Source organism: Emys orbicularis, chromosome 9 (assembly GCF_028017835.1).
Source record: "Emys orbicularis isolate rEmyOrb1 chromosome 9, rEmyOrb1.hap1, whole genome shotgun sequence".
Taxonomy (NCBI): domain Eukaryota; kingdom Metazoa; phylum Chordata; order Testudines; family Emydidae; genus Emys; species Emys orbicularis.
Genome location: NC_088691.1, coordinates 82,301,353 through 82,317,199, shown reverse-complemented (window position 1 = coordinate 82,317,199; position 15,847 = coordinate 82,301,353). Strand labels below are relative to the sequence as shown.

Sequence of the window (15,847 nt, the reverse complement as noted above, 5' to 3'; positions counted from 1 at the left end):
TGGCTTTCCCTTGACATCTCTATATGAAATGTCTTTTTAGTTCTCAGGCTTATTTAATTGTCAGTTTAGTGATCTGCCTACAGAATATAATTACTAAACTTTCAATGACTGTTTAATAATACATAATTTTACTATATTATTATAAATTAGGTCTAGCTTATCTTTCCTTGCTTAATTGTAGCAATTTATCATGTGTGGGAGATGTTACATACTTTTGCTCATACTATTGTATATTGATCTAAAATGTTTAAAGATGCTGTCCTGCTAGTCTTTTCTTGATCCGAGATCCTTAAAAATATAGTTTTATAACTGCTTTTCCTGCTCCCCATACATGTCAATGTATTACAGATTTCTAACTTATTTCACAGTACACCTCTACCCCGATATAACGCTGTCCTTGGGATCCAAAAAATCTTACTGTGTTATAGGTGAAATCGCGTTATATCAAACTTGCTTTGATCCGCCGGAGCGCGCAGCCCCGACCCCCCGGAGCGCTGCTTTACCACGTTATATCCGAATTCTTGTTGTATCAGGTCGCGTTATATCAGGGTAGAGGTGTATGTGCATACTCTGGGAGCAATGTTCAGTATTGTTTATCTACCTTTTAATACTAGATATATTGAGTCATTTCAAATTACAAGGTTCTGATATAGTCAGTTTTACATGTAGCTGCATGGTTGAAGGACTACTAGGTGAAATTGTATCCACTGAGAAATTCCTTGTCTCCTATATTAAAAATGAGACACTGGAATACATTATACGAATCATATGAGTGATATTATTAGAAAGTGTATGTGTATTCACATAATGGCCTTGCCAGCAGAGAGACTGGCAGTCCCCTTGCACTTCTTAAAGTACCCTTCTGACTACTTTTTTTTAGATCAATATCCAGTTCTTAACCAGTCAGATTGCAATATGTCTGTGTTGGCTCATACAATTGAATTGTTCACTACTTCCTTATTTTTCATTGGTGTGCCCCCAAATAGAAACCTGCTGTGGGGGCTCTAGAAATATTCCTAGCCAGACTTTGCTTGGATGAAGAACCAGGCTCCCCATGTTCGGTGTCAGCATCTGTGGCCACTGGCCACCCCTTTGCATTTGGATTATCAAGATCAGGCACCAACCAAAGATAATGCTCTTAAGGGCCAAGTAGGATCTTTTCTGAATTCTAAATTGGAGGGCTCCTTAAATACATCCAGACTCTAGAAACCAAATTTGACTTATTTGGTAAATTACAAAAATTCTGGGGTTTGTGTGCCCAGGAAGCCTAACTCTTCCACCAGTTCTTCTGTGCTCAAGAATGTTCCTGCCCGTGTTTGATTGAGACTTCCCCATAGCACAGGAAAAACCTTGTGGGGTTGGACTTCCTTCCCCTAATCCTCATCTCCCCCCACCCCCATCCTGACAGTATTATAGAAGGTGATATCACTTCTCTGGAAGACCCCTATATCCCTATTTTTAAGGTGGTGCCAGGGAAGGCAAACACAATCCCTTGAAAAAGGGACAAGGCCAGCTACTCACCCCCAAACAATGGGATAAGTAAGGGACAGGTGGGTAGGCAGAGGTACCCACGGCCACGATGGACCATGAGAAAACAGAGGCCTCAAGAGTGGGGACTGCAGGATATTAAAGAAGCCAGGGAAGAGGAAGGCCTTGGACAGGGAGCAGCTGGTAGGGGTACGTGCAGCTGCAGGAAGTGTTGGGGGGAAGCCTTGAGGAAGGCTGGAGTAAGGGTTAAGAAGGTCTCTAGCTGTGGGAGGGAGAAGGGTGGGATCCCCAGAATGGCGGAGTTGGAAGCTGGGGATGTAGAGCGGGGGGTTGGGGGGGGTGGCAGCCCGTGCGAGAGCAGGAAAGTCCCGCTGGTAGCTGAGCGGACAAGATGCAGAGCTGCAATGGTTCCTAGAGAGGCCGGCGGGGGCGCTGCCGCAGAGCGGAGAGTAGTTCCAGCAGACGGCCAGAGGCGGCGCTGCTCCGTGGCAGGGTGTGGAATGCTATTAAACAGAGCGGCCTCGTTTGACCCAAACGTCACCCGCCTCCCCACCAATGGGATGGGACCACGGCTGCTAGGCGCGGCAGACGCGAGATTTCCGCTTTTTTCCCCTCGGAGGAAGCTTTGTGCTGGCGAGTATTTCCGGGGGAGCCATTACAGGACGGACCCAACCGGGCAGGGGAGCCGGAAGTACTGCGCTGAAGCCCATTGATAGCACCCGGGGGGGCTTGGTGAGCAGTAAGCGGCCGGTGCCGGACGGGAGCGGGGCGACTCCTCCGCGAAGATCCCGCGTTAGGCGAGAGGAGCCGTAAAGGGGAGCGACACCCCCCCCCGCGCGTAGTCGCCGACCGACTTCCCTCCCCCCCCCCGGCGGAGCGGTGGCCCCCTCGCAGCGCATACACTTCCCGGCAAGGGGAAGAGCTGAACTTCCTTGTGCTTTCTCGCCACGAAAGAGGTGACCCACGGAGTGAAGACTTGATCCCCCCAAGCCTGGCGAGCAGAGGGCACTGAAACTCCCCTGCTCGGTGGTGGGGAAAGCTGAGCAGCGCCCTGCCTTGAAAGCCTGTGCCTGGGCGCGAGGAGAGTGGCGTATGCCCATCCCGCGCTGGCCTGCGGTGGGCAGAGCTGGGAACTTGCGTCCCAAGTGACTTGCAGTGGGCAGGAGCTGCTCTTTGCCACTGTAAGATTGTTGGGGAACAGTGGATCCCCTGTCCAAAAAAAATCCGGACTTCGTGTGCAACATGAGCCCAACCATCTCTTACAAGGACAGCAGCCGGCAGCGCCGGCCTGGCAGCTACCACCAGTCCATGGACATGGAGATCAAGCCTCCACCACCAGCTCTGTACATGGATAATCACACTGAAAGACTAGGAGAAGATGACACAGAGGCACTGCTCCAGGAGCATAACTCACCATCCTACATGGTGCCCCGGGGATATCGGGCAGAACTGGGTAGTATCCTGCTCCTCCTTTTTCTCTATGTACTACAGGGTATCCCATTGGGGCTGGCAGGCAGCATCCCACTCATCTTGCAGAGCAAGAATGTCAGCTATAAGGACCAGGCTTTTTTCAGCTTTGTCTTTTGGCCTTTCAGTCTCAAGCTGCTCTGGGCCCCATTGGTGGATGCAGTCTATTTCAAGAGCTTTGGCCGCCGCAAGTCCTGGCTTGTGCCCACTCAGTACATCCTGGGGTTTTTTATGATGTACCTGTCCACACAGGTAGACTTCCTGTTAGGCGATGTGGAGGGCAAGAGTCCTGATGTGGTGGCCCTCACCGTGACTTTCTTTTTGTTTGAGTTCCTGGCCGCCACACAGGACATTGCTGTGGATGGCTGGGCACTGACTATGTTGTCCCGGGAAAATGTGGGCTATGCTTCCACTTGTAACTCTGTTGGCCAAACAGCTGGTTATTTTTTGGGAAATGTCTTGTTCTTGGCCCTTGAATCTGCCTCCTTCTGTAACAAATATTTGCGGTTTCAACCTCAACCCAAAGGAATTGTTACCCTTTCAGGTATCATCTATACTATATTGAAATTCAAATCATGATAGTGGTAATGGATTTTGGAACCTTTGATCTCTGTTTGTTTTAAAGGTTTGAATGTTATTCAGGTTGAAAATGACTGGAAATTGTTTGGTCTAGGTGAAATGTGGGGTCTTAATCTAGGTCCCAGTGGATAAATGAGTGCAATTGGCAATCTCTGTAAAGAGGCTAAGAGGGAAGGTCACTACCCCTTAAATTTAGAGGTCATCTTTCTAGCTCAGGGTTAAGGCATGCAAAATGTTTTGGGGAAACTTTGAAGTGTCGTTACCTGTGCTTTTATAAGTATAGAGGAATTTCAGGGTACGTCTTCGCTCCCCGCCATATCGGCGGGTAGCAATCGATTTATCCGGGATTGATATATCACGTCTTATTAAGACACGATATATCGATCCCCGAACGCGCTCACCGTCGACTCCGGAACGCCACCAGAGCGAGCGGCGGTAGCGCAGTAGACGGGGGAGCCGCGGCCGTCGATCCCGCGCCGTGTGGACCCCAGGTAATTCAATCCAAGATACTTCGACTTCAGCTACGCTATTCGCGTAGCTGAAGTTGCGTATCTTGGATCGATTTCCCCCCCCTTAGTGTAGACCAGCCCTCAGTTTTCAGAGCTGTCAAGTCAGCACTACTTTGAATTTTAAAGGTTCATTCTGTTTAGATCAAAATAATTTGAGGCTATTTTGAGCTGATCCTCTTCTAGACAAACATAATCTTTTTCTTTCTTGCTGTTCTTTCCCAGGATTATAAATCGTATTGCATTTGCATGAACACTGTTATTCCTTTTATGGTAGTCCCAAAAATATAAATGTTCAGGACTAGATATGCTAAGAATCTTTCAAGCCATATTAGTGGAAACGTAAATAACTATATGTCTTTTAAAAAACAACAACAACTCCTTCCTGCAAAACAGAGTATCCCTGAATCATGACATAACAGCCAGTGGTATTGTCAGTCACTAGGCTCTGCGTTTTTGTTATTAGGTATATGTAGGCTGCATTTATTATGTATGTTGCCCAGGAATTTCAGAAGTTGCTAAATGTTTCTTATGTGCTGTGACAAGCTTGACCATTGGCAACTAAATTTTCCAAGGAACTTGGATAGCTCAGAGGATCAGAATTGGGAACTGTTCCAGGTCACTAGTCCAGTGTGGCCATGGTTGGTAGTGAACTGAAACTTTTAACATGGGTTGGCTATTTGAGTTGGATAGTCATTCTTCATTTGTCGCTATATCACAAAAACACCACCACATTTGGCACCCCATATGGCAGCCTCAGCAGAGAGGCTAAAGAACCTGAACTCTCCTCTAGGGATGGGCTTTCCAATTAAGAGTTAACAGAGGTTCGTGCTGACTGTGTTCTGTGGATAAATGGGGGATGTCAGTCTGCAGGGTGTTGAGCTGGTCCCTTACCCAGGCACTAAAATTCTCATGGTTATTTATTTATTTATAGTTAATGAATGCTAATTTATATAGGAAAAATACTATCATATAGTGACAGTACTGCTCTGGGTGTTGCATACATGCCAACAGGCTTGTGTGTACACTTACCAAATGGAACTACATTTCCATGGTTTGGCACTCGGTCGTTTTCTACCCTGCAGCTTCCTTGTTTCCCCAGTTCTGACACTTTCCTGGCTCCTTCCACCATGATTTTGTGACAGGTTGTTCTCTGTCCAAGAGTTGCTGAATAAGGTTGTGTGCTCCTGCTTTGTTAAGGAGGTTCAGTTCTGCTCCACATACCCACATTGTTCAGGTCATCTTAGTTTACATGAACCGTATTATTTACAAAAGAGATCTGTGACTATTACGGAAGCATTCATAAAGAAAATAACCAAACCTGTTCAACTTGTCCTTGAATGCTAAATTGGATGATGGTGGGAAAGGCAAGTTACCTGGATACACTTAATCATCAGCTAGGGAAATTTACATTTCTTAATGTTTAATCTCTCATCAAAATAAAATTTACACTAATTTAGGTTTAGAAATAACACTTCTTTCATTAGTGTACTTACTTGGAAGTAATCAATGTCTTAAATGTTTGCACTAGCAAGAAACTGTAGTCATTTATTGGTTGGACATAATTTTAATGACTGTATAATAGGATTCATAAGGATGATTAGATTAATAACTGCTTAATTGCCCCAATATGTTTCACTGAACTTTTATCATCGTGGAATACTGTCACTGAGTGTAATTCATTTATATGCTCTCCTAAATACAGGCTTATTATTATTAGCTTTTAAGTGATATTTTTAAAAAGATTTTTCACATTTTCCCCCATCTGCATACTGATCAGCAGTGGACATTTTGGATGGAAGGATATGTTACTTTTACCAAGTTAAATTTAAGCTTTCCAATCTTAATTAACAGTTCATTGATTTTTCGTTTGTTTCTGCATACTTTTCTTAGCTAAACTAATCACTGCGGCTGGTGCAAATTGAGAGTATTGACTTGATTAGAAGCATGTGTATAAAATAGGAATATCTTTGTGATTACAGCTTTGAGCATTATCTCAATCCTAGTAAATTGGTCTGTTATCACTGCAGTAGCAACTCTCTGCCCTGTGGCACCTTTTTGCACTATTACCACAGTGCAGTTTTTGTACGTGCTGTCAAGTTGTTGTGCCTGCACAATGAAAACTGATACTTTACATCATATAAAAGATCATTTGAGGTCCCTATGTTTTTTTCTGGAGGAGGAGGAATCTAGGAAGTTGACTAACTAAATCAACAATGCAGGCTTGTCAAACCACATGGCCTTTTCTATTTTATTGAAATATTTGAAGCATTATGGAAGCAGCAAATAGGAGAAAACAGTTTAAATTACCTTCTTCTCTCCCCTCTGACCCAGAAATACTAAGCTGTGGTAAAGATGTGCTCTCTAGGTCCTTCATGCTTTGTACTGGCTAGTTATGTCAGGGGCCTCTCTGGCCCTTGGAGTTGTCAGGAATCAGGAGGACATAAGGGTGGCTTAGGGCTGCCTTACCCTTTTCCCTGTCTATCCTACACCTCTGAGAGGCACAGTACAGAATATCATCCTAGGTGAATTAATTTACAGTACTTGATTGGTAACTTTCTGAATTATTAAAACAATCTCTTCCTTCCTTCTAAAACAAAATCTATTAATATAATTCCCCCTCCAGTGACAGTGCAAGTATTGTAGTGTAGTGACTTTTTAATTGACTGTTTTGTACCATCTTTCATCTGTGGATCTTACGCACTTTAAACTTAAATCCTTGTGATATAGGTAAATATAATCCTCATTTTGTTGGTGTAGAACTGAGGCACAGAGAAGTTATACTGTGTATCCTTGAGCTAATGTCAGTGATAGAACCAAGAATGACATTCAGAATTCTCATTTTCCCATTCTGTTCTCTAACCACTACACAGTGCTTTTTCCTTAAAGTATTTTGAGCTCTTCTAGGATAAAAGGCTGTATATACATTTAAAATTCCTTAAAAGCTTATATTTTAATTTCATTTTTACCCCAGATTCTTCTCCCCAACATGCTCACTGAACTAACAAATATACAAAACATCCCTGTAATGACACCAGTTTGCCATTTTCCCTCCAGGTAAAGTGGAGAACAAACAGTGACAGATTTAGGAACGTTTTATATCCGTTTTGGGGGTTACATGAGTTTTAATGCTATTGCTACTCATGATTGGTATGATTGTAATTCCCATTTACTATTACTATTTACTAGGTATCTGTGTATATTCTTGAAGAATAAGTCAATTTCCCATATTGAGCTGCTAATTAACAATGTAGACAGTGATATATTTGAATTATGATGAGGTAATTTAATTTCAGATTTCCTATTTTTCTGGGGAGCTGTCTTCTTAATAACTACTACTTTAGTGGCCCTCTTGAAAAAGGAAAACAAGGAAGTAACACCATCAAAAGAAGAAACAAAAGGCATCACTGATACATACAAACTGCTCTTCTCGATAGTAAGAATGCCAGCAGTTCTTACTTTCTGTGTCCTGATTTTAACAGCAAAAGTGAGTAAATATACTTATAAATAATAATTGATAACATGTGGGCCATGTTTTCAAACTGTATTCACCTTTCATGGCAGAAAAGGGATTTTTTTTCAGTTTACATGTTGCAAATTATCTAAAGTGTGCATAATACATGTTTTTGAGTAGAGTTGTACAAAAGACTTGCATCTAAACCTCCTGTTTTTAATGTTTTTATATGAATTAGGTACATTGTTTACAATATGTAAAGACATTTTTTTTAAATTAGAGTTGCAACACGATTTTCTTTGGGATTTGTGTGAACTTCTGATTGTATCTCCAGTATATTGGCAAGGCTGTTTCCTCTAATTTGGAATTCTAAAATCTAACCTGCAATTTGGAGAATACTTGGGTATTTGTAGGGTCTTTGGAATTCTGTGGCACTGTAGATTTAATTTCTGTGGCAAACAAAATTGTGCAATGTAGGTTTCCGTAGTTTTATATTGATAGTCTTCATTGTTACCTGCAGCATTCATATGACCAGGAAATTTGTTGCTGCTTTTAACTTTCTCAGTATGGCCTTGATACTACAACGAGCAGTGTGCAAGTGCAGAAGTCTTCCCATGCAGAATTTGCAACAGGACTGGATCTATATTTGGAAGTGAACTATAGGGGAAAAAAGGCAAATTGTAGTTCATTTTAAGTGCCAAACTACTCAGCATTAATATTTGGAGAAATGTAATTTTGATAGTCTAGCAAAGTTTGTCATTGGCTTTCAGGTTTTTATTCTCTTTATAACTTACATTGCAGGTTGGCTTCTCAGCAGCGGATGCAGTAACAGGACTTAAATTGGTGGAAGAAGGAGTACCTAAAGAACACTTAGCTCTACTAGCTGTTCCAATAGTACCTTTACAGATAATATTGCCTCTGATCATCAGCAAATACACAGCAGGTCCACAGCCACTGAACACATTTTACAAAGCTATGCCTTTTAGGTAAAAAAGTAGATGATAGATTTTTACTTTCCATGTTTATACAATGTATGTGAATTGTATAGTCTGAATAAATAAAAATAATGTGAAGGTTGTACTTTTCAAACATACAGACATAAAGAAATAGGCAAGTTAAGATTCTCATAGTAAACTTGCCCACATTTCAGGGCCCAATTTTTCTCTCCAATACATCTATGCAACTTCTGTTGAAGCCAGTTAGTGTTGGGCATGTATATTTGAAATCAGAATTGTGCTTCTTTTGCTTTAAGCAAGATGTACATCTGACAGTACAGAGTGATATTCTTCCACCCTTACTCAAGTAGTACCTTACTCTCCAATTTTTTTAACTAAAGTCAGTGGCTGTATTTGTATAGCAAGGTACTTCTCAGTGTAAGGATGGCAAAATCTGGCCCATAACTAGTAATCCAAAATATTTCATCTGCTAAATCCTACTTGATATACTCATGCTAGTAGTCCCATATACCTCATTGGGTTCAGTTGTGAGAATAAGGGAAATGGTTGTCAGCCTGTTTATGCAATATGGGTGCATCAAAGATGAGAAACTTAACGTTTGCATTTTATGTCTCTTAAATGTCTAAAATTGTCACACTGTAGTCTAGTTGTTAATACCTTTTTAAATTTTAGAAAAAGGGAATTAGATTCTGCTGATTTCACTGTGTACTTCCATGGTTGCAGCACTGTCAAACAAATGGAACTCCACAGTGATGCAACAGCACAAACCCCATCTATGCAACTAATAGCAATATTGTGTATTTGTTGTTCAGTAATTTGATAAATACCAAAATTTCAATTTTCTGCATATTTTCAGCCATTTTTTTCAGGATATATATGTATAAAAGTCTTACTCTTTTTTCCTGCAGTTTAAAAAAGGTATCTCTTTTGCTCTTGAATAACTCAAAAGTGAGTAAATAGTTTTTGCTCCAAATTTAAAAAAACAGACAGACCCTTAGCTAAATTGTGTGGTTGTTTTCACCCAAAAGCTCATTACTTTCAGAAAAGTTCTCATTTGAAAATGGAGAGGGTTATTTCTGGAGACTTTCCATAACCTTAGCTATACCATTCACTGCCAAGCAAAACTAGCTTAGTATGAAATGTTTACAACTTCAGTTGCTTTTATATTTATATGTATTCAAATGAATTTAAAAACAGTTTGTGTCTATCTTATAATTTTAGGTATACTTTAAATAAGTTTTTACTATAATCTTTCAGATACATTGATTCATATCACTAACTATTTTAAAAAGCATCTTTGCTCACACATGAATGCTGTAGGTTTTACAAGTTATGCAGTGATTCATGCCCACATTTAAATTCAGAAGCTAGAATTAAAGGCTCTTCACTTTTGTTACAGGTTACTGATAGGCTTGGAATTTGCTCTTTTGGTTTGGTGGACTCCTAAAGTACAACATGAAGGAGGATTTCCTATCTATTACTATATTGTGGTGTTGCTGAGTTATGCTTTACATCAGGTAACAAGTTGCTACATTTTGTTGTCATAAAGATAGAATTTTTCTGCAGGGGGTATGAATGGACTATCTTTATAACTCATTCTCTTGTAAAAATATAATTATCTGGCTTTGTCCTCATCTTAATTATACTGGCACTCTTATAATGGGAGATTGAAATAAAGTTATAAAATGGAGTTAGCTAATAAATAGGATTATGAGATGGAGTTAACTGAATAACCAAACCCATACAGTAGAACAGATCAATCAGCCTGCTCATAGGATTTCTCTTTGCTCTAGTGTGGTGCATCAGAGATTTTCTGCCACACTTTTATTCGCTAGATCAGCTTTTTTCCTCCAGAAATTATTTTTCTGAAAGTGAGCTAAAGAAACCCATTTGAATGGGAGTCGGGGGAACCATTTGCCTTTGAGTCTGACCAACACGATGATCACGTAGTTCCATAAAAGTACACAGAAATTAATGTGAGATCCCTGCCCTAAAAAGCATATAAAGTTGCATTTTATTGACTGTTAGGAATAGCACAATGGGTTGAATACAAAGCCTGTTGACTTCAGTGTGCTTTGAAACGGGGCCAGTGTTTGTGAACTCTCTTTGAAATAATCTGATTGACAACCCTATATTTATTAAAGCATATTCAATTTGATCTGTCATACCTGAAATCTAATTCAGATAACTCCAAAATATCTGAGGCTGGGTCTACATATGTCTGAGCCAAAGCAAATAGCAAGATTTCCTCCTGTTGAATGCAGACAAATCCTGACCACAAATAAACTTTTCTAGTGATTAACTGCACAGATCTCTAGAAGAAGAACTGCAATAATATAAAATAAATGTTACTATATTTCAAGTAATTTGTTTTTAGATTAAAAACAGTTAAGAATAATTGAATCAATTTTATTATTTTCCCCCCATCAGATTACGTTGTACAGCATGTATGTTGCTATAATGGCTTTCAATGCCAAAGTTAGTGATCCACTGATTGGAGGAACATATATGACACTTCTAAATACTGTGTCGAATCTGGGAGGAAACTGGCCTGCCACGGTAGCTCTTTGGCTTGTTGATCCGCTTACAGTGAAAGAGTGTATAGGCGCACAGGAACAGAGTTGTGGAACTACAGCTGCTGCAGAAGTAAGTTTGGAAAGTGTGATGGTCTCCACTCTGATGTTGTCTAAATATTATAATAATGGTTTCTCTTACTGTGTCTTGCAAATTCAAAGGCCTTCAAAATGTCTCAGAGAATCATAGAAGATGAGGGTTTGAAGAGACCTCAGGAGGTCATCTAGTCCAACCCCCTGCTCAAGGCAGGACCAACACGGACTAAATCATTCCAGCCAGGGCTTTGTCAAGCCAGGCCCTAAAAACCTCTAAGGATGGAGATTCCACCACGTCCCTAGGTAACCCATTCCAGTGCTTCACCACCCTCCGAGTGAAATAATGTTTCCTAATATTCAACCTAGACCTCCCCCACTGCAACTTGAGACCATTGTTCCTTGTTCTGTCATCTGCCAGCACTGAGAACAGCTGACCTCCATCCTCATTGGAACCCCCCTTTAGGTAGTTGAAGGCTGCTATCAAAAATCTTTTCTGCAGACTAAATAACCTCAGTTCCCTCAGCCTTTCCTCATAAGCCATGTGCCCCAGCCCCCTGATCATTTTCGTTGCCCTCCACTGGACTCTCCAATTTGTCCACATCCTTTCTGTAGTGGGGGGCCCAAAACTGGACACAATACTCCAGAAGTGGTCTCACCAGTGCTGAATAGAGGGGAATAATCACTTCCCTCGATCTGCTGGCTCCTACTAATGCAGCCCAGTATGCCGTTAGCCTTCTTGGCAACAAGTGCACACTACTGACTCATATCCAGCTTCTCATTCACTGTAATCCCCAGGTCCTTTTCTGCAGAACTGCTGCTTAGCCAGTCAGTCCCCAACCTGTAGCGGTGCATGGGATTCTTCCGTCCTAAGTGCAGGATTCTGCACTTATCCTTGTTGAATTTCATCAGATTTCTTTTGGCCCAATCCTCCAATTTGTCTAGGTCACTCTGGACCCTATCCCTACCCAGGTCCAGTTGCTTTTTATATTAAACTTCCACTAATATGAAGTTTGATATTTTTTTTTTCTACTGAATCTACTGTTCAGTTATTAAACACACACATATGGTCCTGTTAGAAAACTACATCTTCAGGATGTTTACTTCTTTCTTTATAGGGGAGGGGGAGGAGACTTCTCAGGGATGCGGTGAAAGACTGGATTAGTAGCAGGAGTACAGAGGATGTGGTTGCACCCCTCAAGCCTGGGTGGACCAGGATTTTTTACAGTTTGGAATGTTGTGATTAGGTGCTTTTTATTTATTTTTGGCAGGATATTTCTCCCCCCCACCCCCATATTTCTTTTCCCCTTTTTCCTCCTCAGTGGGTTTTCTGTTTTATCACCTTCTGATTCTTTCTAATTTGCCTTTTTCTTTACTCCCCCCATTTTCGAACATCCCTTCTTCCTGACCATATGATGTTTCACCTCTTCTAGAGCAGTGAAATTGGCTCCACTCCCACTCTCTCTAATGCTCTCATGGATGTTCTGTAGAATAGAACGCGCTGTGCTACTGCACACAGAGTAGAGCAAAACAGCATAAGCACAACTAAAGAAATTTGGGGAAATGAGGACTTCCAATTCACGTCTTTGCTGAAGCAAGAAATAACTGGCATCTTGTAACTCACTTGCTTTAGTCAAACCCCTTGGTTTTTTGCTCATGGCTCAAACTTCACCATAGAATGCTCTTATGTATTTAGAATACTGTTTGGGCTGTAGAAGCATACTGATTTCACAAAGCATTCTAGGGATATAAATATTGGATCCAAACAATAGGTATGGAGCAAAGCAGGATTTCTTTGAACCAGAGCAACTCTCCATTCTGGAAAAAATTGATTCCAGCTCTGAGAAATCTGAGATTCCTGGGTATACCTCTCTTCATTCCTGTTACTAATTAGATCTCCCATCCTCTTGCCCTCCTCCCTGAAGTAGGTGAGTGAATCTCTTCCTCCTCCAGTCTGTTTCCATGCCTCCCCCATTTGTATCGCTTCCTTTTGCTTCCCTGACCACATGTTGCTGGTCTGGACAGCACTTCAGAGAAGGGAGTTTGCTTTCAGTACTTTCTCATTCCTGTTAAATGCATAGTGACTGCACTGAATTTGCACTATAAACACTTTTTTGGGGAGGGGGGAGGGAGAGAAGTGTTTTTTAAAAGGTATAAGGAAACATGCCCAAGATGTGCTCCATAGGCATAGCCATAGATACCAACAATAGTTGTAGACAAAATGAATACACAATGTTGTAGATCTGCAGACAATATAATAAGAGGTCTGTAATACAGTATAATGCAAGAGTTTGACTTCTAAAAATGAGTCTAGGTTTCTGAAATATGAACATTTTTTCATGGGCTTTGGAATACTGATTGCAATTTTTCCATCTGTATGCAATGCACAAGCTGGGCATAGTGGTTTTTGGTGGTTTTTTTTGGTTACTGAATTGATCCCCAAGGCCCATATGCCCCCATCATCAAAAGCACATGAGGAGAGAAGGCAATTTAATAAACTCTGCAGGGTTGTTGACCATCCAAGAGGAGGGAGTGAATAATGAAGTGGAATCCAAAGATCTGTGGGTAATGGAGCCCCCAACTGAGAAGATCATAGTTGTTACTCATGGTTAGCTCACTGCCCCATAAAGAGGGATTCTCTGACTAAGGTTTCCCCTCTGTGTTCCTCGTACTCATGTTCACATTGAATGCCAGCCTATGGCTGCCCTCTGTGACCCTACTCTGGAGGAGGGAACACCGATAACTGTGGCAGTTGCTGCTGCTGGAAGCAGCACTGACTCTGCATGAGTCTTGGTGTAGATACTTTATTGTATTGGGGAAGATATACCTCTCTGTGTGGCTCGTCTTCCTGTCCTGATCCCACCGTTTTTCTTCTTGGCCAAGAAACTAATGGTTTTTTTTGCAGGGGAGAGGGGGTACGGAAGGGGAAAAGGCAACTATGAAGGGTAGCATAATTGGGCATCTAAAATGTGTGCTTATATAAAATATAGTTAGATAACAGCAAAAGTCCTTTCTATATTTGAATGTTAAGCACTTGTCTCACTGTAAAGAAATACTGGTCAAATGTTTCAATTGTTTAATAAATATGTTTGTTTCTCTCACAGCTCTGTACAAAACTTGGTGGCTCTTGTGTTACGACCCTGGATGGTTATTATGTAGAATCCATAATATGCGTTGCTCTGGGATTTGTCTGGTGGTTCCTCCTTGGGCCAAAACTTAAAAAGCTGCAAGATGAAGGACAATCTTCATGGAAATGCAAGAGGACCAATTGATGTAATTTAAATACTGGATGGAACTAGCAAGTCGTTAGAGCTTAGTTTTAGTGCAGAGACATTTCATACTCATTAAACAGGAGTATACATATTTTTAAAATGCCAAATGGTTGGGAAAACTAAGACCACTAAAAGTGGCATTTGTGTATGCAATACCATTTGCTCTATGTGAAAATCTAGTTAAGGTCAGAAAAGTAATTCTCAAAAATGGCAAGTTTGTACTACACATTTATGTCCTCTAGTTTCAGAGTCATGGCTGCCTTTATCTGTTTAGACCAGCAACACTTAAATTGCAGTGCAGTAGCTATAGACGAGCAAACTGTTCCATATGTATATATCAAAATCAGCATTTTCAGTTAAGTTGTGTTCTCTTTTTAAAACAAGAAAGTTAAGCAGAAACAATTTTGGCTTGATCAATTAACAAGTTGGCCTTGGGAGTGCTGTAATTTAAAAGAATATTTAATTTGTAAACTAAGCATATATAAAATAGCAGTGATTGAGGAAGAATAAATGTAGAACACACATGTCATTTTCTTATCACTTTTCTGACCACAACCACATTTCAATGGATGAAACAGTGTGTTTAAAAGCCTCTTTTAAATGTATTTTCTGGCTTTTATAAGCTTTAAAGATTTATAAGAAACAATATTTTTTTATAGATTTGAAAGGTAATGCTTTTTAATTTATTGTCTCTTCTTGTTTCAAGGCACTTTGTTTCAAATAGTAGATCAGTTTTTTTGCAGTAAAAGTAGTATGAGGTGGGATTTATGTGATGAGTGCTGCACAGTGCCCTTAGTAAGCCTTGAGTGTTGAAGGGTCAGATCGAGTGTTGAAGTTTTTGTGTGTTAAAGGCTAAGCTTCAAAATAATAAAAGCTGGCATAATCCTTACTGGGTTCTGTTTGCATTTGCGAGGGAGAAATGTGACTGGCTGTGTAGTTCTTGTATTACGTGAGAATTGGAACATACAGATTAAAAAATGAGTGAGAAGTCATAAACATTTATGTATAGTCTAAAGAGAAGGGTGAACAAAAGACATTCAGTGCCTTTGAAAGATGTAGTCTGTGGTGATGATAAAATTGCTCATTACAGCACATTAACCGGTTAAGAAATAGGTTGTAACTAACTGTACAAACAAGATATGTTGCATCATCTATAACAATTCCTTCAAAAACTCATAAACTGGTACTTTCTAATTGAGATTTGCTTGCTACATTCATTATCAGCAGATGAATTAGTTTCTTGAGTGCCTTAGTTATGCACAGCGTGCTGTATATCCAATGAAAAGGCACTTGTGTGTTTTGTTGGAGGTATGTTATACATCATTACTTCAATTGAATAATATTAAAAATACCTTTTTAAAGGTGATAGGTTAATATCTGATTCTCTATAATACTCAATTAAATATCAGATGTTCCACCTGTCTTGTGTGCTTTTAATATTTTTAAAGAAAACCATTTTTTTGCTGACATAAATTAACATTAATTCTTGATTCTAATTGAATTAGGATTAAACATAATG

The 15,847-nt window shown here is 40.4% G+C and overlaps 1 protein-coding gene across 1 annotated transcript; it reads left to right on the top strand.

Annotated features, from left to right (window-relative positions):
* Positions 1-2,730: 2,730 nt before the first annotated feature.
* SLC33A1 (solute carrier family 33 member 1) lies at positions 2,731-14,328 on the top strand. The gene is made up of 6 exons (XM_065411210.1): positions 2,731-3,499; positions 7,337-7,527; positions 8,296-8,480; positions 9,850-9,967; positions 10,881-11,096; positions 14,161-14,328. The coding sequence occupies exons 1-6, from the start codon at positions 2,731-2,733 to the stop codon at positions 14,326-14,328; spliced, it is 1,647 nt and encodes a 548-aa protein (XP_065267282.1).
* The last annotated feature ends 1,519 nt before the right edge of the window (positions 14,329-15,847 follow it).

Coding starts and splice junctions, on each gene's coding strand:
- SLC33A1 (XM_065411210.1), top strand. CDS start 2,731: ATGAGCCCAACCATCTCTTACAAGGACAGCAGCCGGCAGCGCCGGCCT. Junction 3,500..7,336: donor AGGAATTGTTACCCTTTCAG/GTATCATCTATA, acceptor ATTTAATTTCAG/ATTTCCTATTTTTCTGGGGA. Junction 11,097..14,160: donor GAACTACAGCTGCTGCAGAA/GTAAGTTTGGAA, acceptor TTTCTCTCACAG/CTCTGTACAAAACTTGGTGG.